Source organism: Sorghum bicolor, chromosome 2 (assembly GCF_000003195.3).
Source record: "Sorghum bicolor cultivar BTx623 chromosome 2, Sorghum_bicolor_NCBIv3, whole genome shotgun sequence".
In the NCBI taxonomy this organism is placed as follows: domain Eukaryota; kingdom Viridiplantae; phylum Streptophyta; class Magnoliopsida; order Poales; family Poaceae; genus Sorghum; species Sorghum bicolor.
Genome location: NC_012871.2, coordinates 55802902 through 55814585, shown reverse-complemented (window position 1 = coordinate 55814585; position 11684 = coordinate 55802902). Strand labels below are relative to the sequence as shown.

At 40.5% G+C, this 11684-nt stretch overlaps 1 protein-coding gene across 1 annotated transcript; it reads right to left on the bottom strand.

The window, feature by feature from the left end:
- On the bottom strand, positions 4819-9495 carry LOC8054603. Its single transcript, XM_002460048.2, has 7 exons — positions 9443-9495; positions 9003-9031; positions 7718-7779; positions 6835-6914; positions 6342-6391; positions 6122-6234; positions 4819-5379 (listed from the first exon to the last, which is right to left on the bottom strand). The coding sequence occupies exons 1-7, from the start codon at positions 9493-9495 to the stop codon at positions 5014-5016; spliced, it is 753 nt and encodes a 250-aa protein (XP_002460093.2). The 3' UTR covers positions 4819-5013.

The window sequence follows — 11684 nt, the reverse complement described above, 5'->3', positions numbered from 1 at the left end:
GTAGTTCACGTCCTCAAGCATCTTAGGGCAGTGATTGCCTGAGCGTCCAGTATCTCCAGTGTGTTTGTGCTCGTAGATCCTAGTTCTTCACTTGGTGGAATCTGGGAGTTGTAAAACTCCTTCATATTATGCTCGAAGTGTTCCTGCTCATAGAAACAAGGTAGAGATCAAGTGCATGGGCCCTGTTGGTGGAAAACACCAACAGAACCAAAAGTGTATTTGTTCTTCTCTAACCTTAAGCATAGTGAGCAAGACAAAGTTGATGGATCATGAGTGTAGCATTTGTCAGATCAGATGGCTCAACCTAATGGAAAGATAATCTATCTATATTTATGTTTTGTTTATATCTTCCAAAGATTGAATGTGCAATACTTTAGCTTATATGATTAGGAGTGTGGGATCATGAAGGTAGTACGAAGAACAAAGATTAAAGGACTAAACATGCTGAATTAATTGAGTTGGTTAATTTGGAGTTATAAATCATACATGTTTGTCTCTTTTATTCATGTGTATGCCAGAACCAAGGAGAACTTATAAAAGTGATAATCAAGTACTTTAAAATGTTATTGAAGAGTGATGGTATAGTATCACCTTGTGGAAGCTTTCCTTTCTTAGTGGTTGTGCATCGTGTTTGTGGCACCCTCCATGAATCATCTCTTATGAGCTACGTCTTTCTTGTGCAAATTGTTAAACTTCATGTGTCACTTTCTTCATCTCAAATTTGAGTTTATCTCAGGACTTTCCAGGTTGATATTGAAAGTTCTCCTGCAGGGGTTAGTCCCACAAAATATACCAATATCTACTCAAGCAGTTTTTAGTTCAGTAACCAAACTAGACTCCATGTCTAATCAGATTAAGGAAGGCTATTTAACCTAAGCACCACGCTTAATTTAAATGCCATTGGAAGTGTGTCCAGTACTTCCAAACTAACACTTACTAGGATAAACAAAGGTAGCATGATGGCTTTTATAGAGATCTACTCAAGTGGTGTGATTAGTATTTAACAAATTGAGCATGTCTCAAAGGTAAGGACAACCAACATAGCAGCATGGCAAAGGATGTTTTATGTAAAGTACTCCCCCAAGCTTGAATTTTGCAAAATTCAAGATTGGATGAATTTAATTTAACGTTGCATGATGATTGGTTGGGCATACCTTGCGCTTGTCATTCATCCGATCTTCTTGCTCCAATCCTGGAAAGGTTAGTGGCAAGAATACCCGAAGGAATATTTCTATAATTATCTCAATATGCTCAATACACAAGGCAATGTTGCAAATAATTAGAAGTTCATGTTACGATCTGATAAGTGCTTGCTAAGCTTATCCTTGGGAAACCATCAAGTTATGTTGGTGAAGTGGTTTCCCCTCCAACACCTACCTATATCAAGATCAACTCAACGAGATCTACAATATTTATTATAGACATATGCATCGACAACCGCCCTTTTAAAGTTTTTATAAATAGAAAGGAAGAGGGGGTTGGAGATCTCAAATGTGGTGATGATGGAGAGACCGATTGATTGGGGAGATGTTTTATATGCGCAAGGACTTGGTAAGGTATTTATGAAATAACTTCCATGCTCACTGTTGTTTCTCTCATTCTCAAACTCCAAGGATGATTCTTCATGAATGCTTAAAATTCCTCTAGGATTGTCTCTCAAGTTTGTTTTATCTATCCATTCAATGGTGATAGCACATGGATTTTTAATGCCCTCTAGCCATCGATGTTGCTCTTCTCGATCCTCCTTCTTATGCATGGGATGTCTAGAGAGATTCATAGGATTATCGGGAGGTTCAAGAGAAAGAGCATAGTAGAATTTATTAAACTCTAGGATGAGTTGGATAGCCGAATTATGGGATTGAAATGTTTGGAAATCGGCTATTGAAACTTCCTTTCCTCGTCTGGGAGATGATTCCTTCTCTATCTCTAAGATTTTTCTATGAAGACTAGTACAAGAAGGATGTCCACAAATGAAGACATACCTTCCTTTACTAATAGATAAAGAAAGAAGGACTCTACCAAAGGTTATATGATTAAGACCAATGTGAAAATATCTAGGAAAAACATGGTCTTGTAGGGCTAGGTCTAAACCAGAATTTATAAAAAGATTAATAGATTCCCTAGGTGTAGCTAAAAGTGCATTATCTTTTTGATTAAAAGATAGGACCTCGGCTATAGAAAAGGGTTGGTTTTGACCTATTGCAATCAACTCCGGACACAGATCATAATTAGGGGCAGAACGTGTTGACTCCCATGGTCTATGGCTGGTCTCCGAAGGTGCAAAGAATTCAATAATAGGTATGGAATTTGAGTTATCCATAAAGATAAAAATAAAAAGATAAAAGAATAAAAGTATAAAAGTATAATACAAGATAATAGCAAGACTCAAAGTTATCTCAGCAAACCGTCTTTCTCCCCGGCAACGGCGCCAGAAATGCTTGTTGATATTTGGTAACGCAATTAGAAAATGATCCGCAAGCGCACGGATATCGGTGAGCATTTCACCCGGAAGGTTATCCAGAGTTATCGTATTTATATTTTTACCACTGGGAGAAAGGGTGCATCTGACTAACCAAATCTATTGCTACTATCCCTTTAGGCTACAAAGAATGTTTCTCGATGTGAGTGATGTATAGAGAAGACTGCAACCGTAGTCTCGTTCTAACCTTGGTAAGGATGATCTACTGTTCTATTGGGGAGGCTCACGGAATCTAGACAACACAAAGGATGTTCGACCCGCACCTATAAACCTACCCGTCCTGCTAACGAGATGTGATCTGCAAAGGTAACTCGGAAATGTCACGTTCCTCGCTACTACCACGGTCCAGCTAGTCAGGGGATATCTATGAGTACCCTAGCCTAAACACCACGTTTACGCTAACAAGTGATTACTCTAATACTCAACCGGAAGAGGATTAAAGTAAACTCATAAACCAAAGAACAATAAAACAAGAACTTACTAGTATTAGAAGTCGAATTACTGAAGAATCTTAGAAGCAAGCCTCGGGTTAGGAGACTTGATCCCGCAGGTACAACTCGGAGTAGACACCGACAGGCCGGCCTTCCTCCGATCCACACCTCCACTCTATCTCTCTCAATCTAGTAGAAACTAGAAGATCTATTTCTACTTTACATTGGTTGCTAAGCCTAAAAAGAAATATTATTTAGAGAAGAGGTTTTCCTTCGAGGGCACCCCTCAATCTCTATGATAATTTCTTGTCTCCTCCAGGGGCCAGAGGGGTAGTCCTCCCCTTCTATGCGTTTTTGGGTCGATAGGCGAGGTGGTACTATGTTATTCTGGATCCAATAGGTCGGTGGAACGTCGTGTGCGAAGAGAGTCCGGAACGGAGTCCAGAGGGGGGCGGGCGCCCAGGTCCTCAGGGCGGGCGCCCTGGGCCTGGCCCCTTTCGGGCTCCGCTTCCTTCCCGTGGCTTCTGGAGTCTTCTAGATGGTAGAAAATTGCGCGGTGGGTTGATATCTCTATGTAATCCCGACATGTGGGCCTTTCTTCCTTATTTCCTGATAACCCCCTGCAGAAATAGACAAATAACAAAACTCGTGGAATTCTGTCAGATAAAACCCTAAGTCTAGATGTTGATTTCATTTGGATCCTTTTCTGTGTTTATTTGATAATTAAATTTGATACTTAAGGACCGTCAACACCTGTGTTAAATTGTTTCCACAGGAAGTTGACTTAAGCCAACCGCCAGTGTAAATGCTCCATTTATACTGGCGGTTGGCTTAAGCCAACCGCGTGTGGAAACAGTTTATCACAGGCGGTTGACTTAAGCCAACTGCCAGTGTAAATGGAGTATTTACACTGGCGGTTGGCTTAAGTCAACCACCTGTGATAAATGTTTCCACAGGCAGCCGAAAATCTCTGACACCGCCCTATTTATACCACAGGCGCGTCGTAACTGGAACCGCCTGTGGTATAAAAAGGGGTTGCCAGCTATGAGCCTGATTCTACTAGTGAAAGTTTTAGATGTATACAAGCACCACAGATCTGTATTGTCTTCATCCAAGGTCATTTTTAAAAAATTCAAAAATTTAATTGTAATAACTAGAGAACTTACAATAAAAAAATTAAGCATCTAAACGATCTCAAATAAAAATATTTTCAACCACAAAGTTATATATGCATTGAGATATGTCGCTTTGGTCTATACCATGTAGATGTACGAGCTCATTTGAATTTTTTTAAAAATGACAACAACAAAGCTGTAAATAGCATTTAGAGCTATAACTTTGGTGTAGACCATGTCAACATCATAGGTTATTGGAAAATTTTGAAAATTAAAATTGAACATGTAATAAATTAAAATTGATATTTAAGCCTCTAAAAGATCTCAAATAAAAAATTTGCCAACTACAAATTTTTAGATTACATGGAGATCTACAATTTTGATATAAAGTTATATTCATCTGATGTAATATAAAAGCTATGGTTTTTTATATAACACTAGTTGAGTGCCCGTGCGTTGCTACGGGTAAAATATCGCATAACAAATTATATATAAAATTTCATATCATCACAAATAATATAATAATAATAACCAACGTTAAAACACATAACTCTATTTACTATAACTGAAATAAACAAACAAGAAAGATGTTTTTAACTTCACACAGATAGAGGAAAAATAAGCAACAATTCATTTTTTTTGTTTGTGAGACTAATATAGCGCTCAAGATGATCTCGTACACCTTTAGGTATGTTAGCTATATTTTTATTCTCCATATATATGTGAGTAGGTGTAGCAATATATGCTTCCTCACTTCATAATTATCCTGCCAGATTTTTATACACATATATAGTTATAGTTAATCAACTATATGAGGTGAAAAAAGAATAATTATTTACAAAGGTTAATACTCACATTATTGCAAATGGATGTTTCTATCCTTTTACCATTCCACGCATGCATAGTACAAGGGAACAAGGACACCTGTGGCAAAAATTGCAGCATAGTACAAGGGAACAAGGACACCTGTGGCAAAAATCGCATATCACTACATCTCATCACAGTCCGTGTCGTTACATACAAAATACAAGTAGTGCTCCTCAAGAGACCGATCATGAGGCAGCGCATCTTGCTCTCTCGTTAGATGGGAACTGGACTCCCTAAACCTCTGAATGCACAATTTGTTGTATGCTTCCATGTTGAGGTTTGAAACCAGGAAGAGCTCAACCTCGGTGACGAATCGCTCTGTTCGGGCAAGGAGGAATGACCTAGCAGCATCAGAGACCAATCTCCTGAACTCTTCCCTCCTCTTCTCTGGTGAAATCATCCTTGATTTGTGCTCCATTTCAAGCCTCTTCATGAAGGATCCAATGACACCATGAATGTGGTAGACTATGGCCTCAACGTTCTCATCCTGCAAAAATTCAACATTGCTATGCATCAGTCCGTCAGTGGCAATCAACATGGGAAAAAATCCTATGTGCATCACAATCAAGCAACACCATGGCTATTCACCTTTATGAAAAGAAGAAAAAAGGACACTATCCTCTATCACCATATAACAACTTGAAAATTACATAATTATTGAAGAATACAAGTATACAACATGTATCATGCTCCACTACTTCTCTGCTGTGATTTGGCAACAAAAGAAGTACTACCATCCGAGTGTCTCCTACTGTCTCTTTTGACCATGATCCACGAGCCATTAACGATGAAATAAAAGCCCTAACTGCATGATATTTTTTAGGAGTCCAAATTGGTATCCAAATATGCAATTGTCAATCTGATACCACTTCACAACCTAGTATATACAACGAATATTTATAACAAGAGTAAAGCAAGAGAAATCCAGATATCCTTGCATAAACACAGATCCCAATTGATGCTTAAGCTATATACTCTCTTTGTTCCAAATTATAAGACGTTTTGACCCCTCTAGAGACATTGCTTTTATTATGCATCTAGACATAGTGCATATCTAGTTGCATAGCAAAAACTACGTATTTAGAAAAGCCAAAACATCTTATAATTTGGAATGAAGGTATCCTTAGTTCCTTACAAAAAGCTAGGTCGCCTACCCCAGTAGCTAAGAGCCCTCAGGATTCTTGTAACCTATGGAATAACTGTATTGCTAATAGGAAACAACAGCTTACCCGAGTAAGGGCCTGAATTTCCCGTCTTAGCCAGGTTTCAAGCCAAATTTTCTTCCGGAGATACCTTTGTTGCTCCCAGTATTGCTGCACACCGGCGATGTTGCTTGTGCTCTCTGCTTAATTCAGCAAGCATAAGTCTTACTTAACAAGTGAGGCACATAATTCTGATGTAGAATACCAAAGCGTGAAAGGGAATAGTAAAAATAGATTGACATAATACCTTTCATGTTATAGAATTGTGACACCAACTCATGTGCATCTGAAAGGCGCCTGTACCATGAGGAAAGGGGGATTAGTATACAACTATATTTCTTCACATATGCGAGAATAAGTTATAGTTTACAGTCATATGAATAACATGTAGATAGCCTCCATTCAGCAAGCAAATAGATAGTTGCTTGTAAATATGGGCTACAGTGTACAGACAGAGTCACTGGAAGCAACTGATTCTCTCTACTCTGCTTTTTGGCTGGTATACCAAAGTCAGGCAGGAACTTCTGCTATTTCCCAGTGAAGATTTTTTATTTATTTAATGAGTATAGGAGACCTATAGTAGATAACCTTTTTAGTTAAAATTCATGTCTAGAAGAATAGAGTCACTCTATTTGCAGGCTACTGGTTAGGAAGGGTAGCCTCTGCCTTATTCATTTATTGAACACTCACAATCATGTACAACTTGAGGGAGAAAAGAAAAAACAAGAGAGGACAGGTACCTCTTCCTAGGTTCCTGAATTATATACCACTGCTCAAATGATTCACCATCAAAAGCATGTATCACGGATAAATTCTCAGTCTGCAAAACACGACAAGGTTACATCTGGTCAGGACTTCAGCACTAAGCCTGAGGCAAAAATAGATGGTCGAATTTGTACATATCGGTTCACTTCACTCCACCAACTACCACTAAAGAGTTAAGAGTACCTAGACTTAAGCAACAAATGGCAAAGGTGAAACTAAAACATCCCAAATTTGTAGATATTAATTGTTCACAACTCAAAATGTTTGTTGTCAGTTTCCCCATTCTAATAAAACAACACCGGATTTTTCAGGGGTACTGAACCAATTGTGCATTTCAACACACTTTTAATAATTAAACCACTTACATAGAGACCCACACTGTTTGCATAAGCATGCACTTTGAACGTTGAGTCTCATAATTCTACTTCTGCCATCAAACAATCACTCCAGAGTTACTTAAGCATTCAGGTACTATTTTTATCCAAATTACTTATTCTCAAATTCTAATGCTAAAGCAACAATTTGGAGGAAGGGAAAAAGAAATATACAAATAAATCAGAGCACTTAGAACTGCAGGGATTTTTCACACATGGAAATCAATCAAAGCACACAGAACTGCAGGTCACAAAGTCACTCAACTTGCAATTTTATATAACTGAGAGCTGAGTTCAATTTTATAACAGGATTTGTAAAGAGCCACATTCTGTATAAAATTCTCAGTCAAAGTTGAATTCTGATTTTATAACAGGATTTCTAAAGAGCCACATTCTGTATAAAATTCTAAGACAAAGTTGAATGTTGTTTCTATAACAGGATTTCAATACATCATCATACAGACATAGGACACTGAATAAATACCTGTGATTGTAAGGTCTCTGTCTTACCCACCAAAAGTTCAATCTTCTCACCACGATCCAATTCTGAACAAAATTACAGAATAGTCAGGAAAGTTTCACTATGTTTCAGAGTTTCTGCCTAGTCTCTCATGCAGGTAATGCCAGTCACAATTCTACTAAAAGAGTGAGAAGTAAGCGTTAATGCCTATATGATTTTAAAGTAATCACAAAATTCCATAAATCCTGACTTATTTGAAAGCCACCCCACGCAATTATATGATACTATCATGCACTTATTTATCATGCTTATTACGGTGAAGCCCAATCAATGGTGACATGATTTCCATTTCCTACCAAAGATGCACATTTATTTATAATAATGCAAGAAAGAAAATATCATAGGCTGAACCAAGCAGGTGTTTTGTAAATTGTCCATGCAGGTGTTTTGTCGAATGATTGGAAAACACCTTTTATTTCAAGTGAAACATGTATACAAGTTTAAAAAGGATATGGATCTGATCAAGTGTGCAGGATATCTAAGGTTACTAATATAAATAAAATCTTTAGCACAAAGTAGTTTTTTCTCGAACTACGTAGGAGAGCTACGCATCATTTCATTAAGGTAGCAGCACAAAGTAGTGAATGCTCAAGAAAACTAACAGAAAAAGGTTAATAATAAAATTTGTCTAGCTGCTGCAACCAGCTATGCAAGTGTTTTTGGAACTTGAGTTCTAACTTAAGAAATTACCAAACTTTGTCTTGGATCCATTCCGGGCCTAGCATTACAAGAAGAGGTGCAACACAGGCAGGCTGCAAAATCGACACATTTATAGTGGAAGAGGTTGTCTCTTATCACAAGTAGTAGAAAACATCAAAGTCTGTGAACAAAACTAAGTTGCAAAATTCTTACCCCCAAACAGTATTAAATATAGTAATAGGCCAACAGAAGAGTAAAAAGGATATTTTAGGTGGCTAAAAAGAATACCAGCTTGAGAGCTATTTTAGTTTGTTACTTTAACCCATACTTTTGCTTGATTCCAACTGCATACAAAAAATATGTTAGGTGGCTAAATTCATATCATATTCAAATCAAAGTACACTAAAAAGTAAAAACCCAGTTTATTTTTATGGCATGTTTATAACACTTTATACATAGAAAAGGGATGCAGCACCAATAATATACTTGCGTGAATAGAAAAGGGATGTTCTATCTAATAAGTAGGCATAAAAATAAACTTGCTGCACCAAAGAGTAAGGGTCCAATAAATAAACAATTTAAATCAAAGGGTGATGGCGACCGGACTCACCTGGATGAATAGAAGCTTGGATTACAGGTCTCGAGCGATTTCAATGCTAGATGAAGGAACTTTTCATGCTGCTGCAGCTCCTGCAAATTTGAGGACAAATAAGTTATAGGTTTATCAGTGAAGGAAACACATTTGAAAAATTACAGGTTATAAACATTTTGACTATTAATGAAGCAAAAGGCTTAATTCTTAGCTGCGCAGTGTGCATAGTAGTACCATCCAAGACAAACTACATCCAAGACAAACTACATCCATAGACAAACTATTGGTTATTATCTATATAATCTCTACAAAATAGACAAACTATTGGTTATTATCTATATAATCTATACAAAATAGACACATACACAAGAATGACAGGGCATAGTGACAAAAGTTTATTATACAAGTTTAACAACTTTTATTATAGAACCCAACGAAGCTAGTAATCCCCTAAACACCTTTTATTATAGAACGCAGTGAAGCTAGTAATCTCCTCTTGTTCTTTCCCCATTCAATGCTTTGATTGACCAGAAACGAATCACAGAACCTCGGAAGTCTACCTGGGCAATGGTGACAAGATCTTGCTAAGAGGAAGAGAATGGGGGGGAGAACCAGAGGGGAACTCACCAGGCGCTGGGGCCTCTAGGGATGGGGAGGTCGACTTGCGAGCCGTTGGGGCTGGGATGGGTTGTGACGGCCTGTCGCCGTTGTCTCTCCCGCCGCGTCAGCAGCTCGACGATCCTCGTCGAGCTCTACCTTGACGGCGACAGGCGTCCCCCCTCTCCTTGTCGCCTTGGCGGTGGGCGCGGCCGTGCTCGGAGAGCGTGTGCGGCGGATAGGGTTGGCGGCGGGCGTGCTCGGCGGGCGTGTCCGGCGGGCTGGCGGCGAGTGTGCTCCCAGGCTGCGACTTGGACGGGGCTGGCGGTGGGCGCGGCGGCGTGCGTGCTCAGAGAACGTGTTCGGCGGAGAGGGCTGGCGGCGGGCGTGCTCGGCGACGACTACGAGGAGTCCGAGGACATGGATGGGTGGGGTGGCGGGGGGGAGGGGGCGACCAAGATGTGCGGAGTCAGAGGCGAAACCAAGAGATGGGGGCGAAACCACGGAAGGGGGGGCGAAAACCGCTGCAGACGATGACCTTCGGGTCTTTTTAGTTTTAGAGACCCCTAAACACCTTTTATTATAGAACCCAGTGAAGCTAGTAATCTCCTCTTGTTCTTTCCCCATTGAATGCTTTGATTGACCAGAAACGAATCACAGAACCTCGGAAGTCTACCTGGGCAATGGTGACAAGATCTTGCTAAGAGGAAGAGAGTGGGGGGAGAACCAGAGGGGAACTCACCAGGCGCTGGGGCCTCTAGGGATGGGGAGGTCGACTTGCGAGCCGTCGGGGCTGGGACGGGTTGTGACGGCCTGTCGCCGTTGTCTCTCCCGCCACGTCAGCAGCTCGACGATCCTCGTCGAGCTCTACCTTGACGGCAACAGGCGTCCCCCCTCTCCTTGTCGCCTAGGCGGTGGGCGCGGCCGTGCTCGGAGAGCGTGTGCGGCGGATAGGGTTGGCGGCGGGCGTGCTCGGCGGGCGTGTCCGGCGGGCTGGCGGCGAGTGTGCTCGCAGGCTGCGACTTGGACGGGGCTGGCGGTGGGCGCGGCACCGTGCGTGATCGGAGAACGTGTCCGGCGGAGAGGGCTGGCGGCGGGCGTGCTCGGCGACGACTACGAGGAGTCCGAGGACATGGATGGGTGGGGTGGGGGGGAGGGGGGCGACCAAGATGTGCGGAGTCGGAGGCAAAACCAAGAGATGGGGGCGAAACCACGGAAGGGGAGGGGCGAAAACCGCTGGAGACGATGACCTTCGGGTCTTTTTAGTTGTAGAGATAAAAAGAAAGACCACCTAGCATGTGGGCCACATCGCCATATAAGCAAAACCACCCAGTAAACCATTAGCACCATGTCCCACATGTCATAAACTTTCTTATGTTGCCATAAGTGTCGCTTCAATTTTGCTCGCCAAACTTTTTGTGGTAGTCACAATTTGCTCTGAAGGTATAGGCCCTCAAAATGTTTTAGTCCAAGGGTTTAGTGGGGTAAGCCACACATTTAGGAATATCCATAGGATGGCATTACGATGTTTGATATAAAAGATATATCTAATATATATGCTGTCACTTGTAATATGTCCTATTTTATAGCAAAATCATACATGCCAAAAAAGTTAAAATGAATTTATGTGAATTTGATTGGATATTTTGAAATTTTTTTTGTTTTATTATCATTGAAGTCCGATGGATTTTGTTTACAGAAATTGTAAACCCTGCCATCGGATAGATTTTCTTCCCACAGGACCATTCGGTTGGCCGCAGACCCGTTGAAAACACCGGATGAAACAGTGATCGCCTTGCCGGATTATCTGGTGACCTCAAAAACTTCTTGAGTTTTTCTAGTGCCAACAGCTTCCGAAACCTAGGTACTACTCCACTTTCTGCTATAGACGTACATTATTTTTGCCAACTATGGCTATGACGATAAAATTAGCAAGCTGGTGTAAGAAAATGTAGCCTGAAGTTTTAGGAAACGGCCAACGTGCGCTTCATTAATTGTTTCTGATCCATACAAAGAGTTTTAGTCCGCATCAAGAAAGGTTCAGAGTTAGTTCAGCAATGTCAACTCAATCAGAATAATTAGTAGGGCATTTCTTTTGGTAAT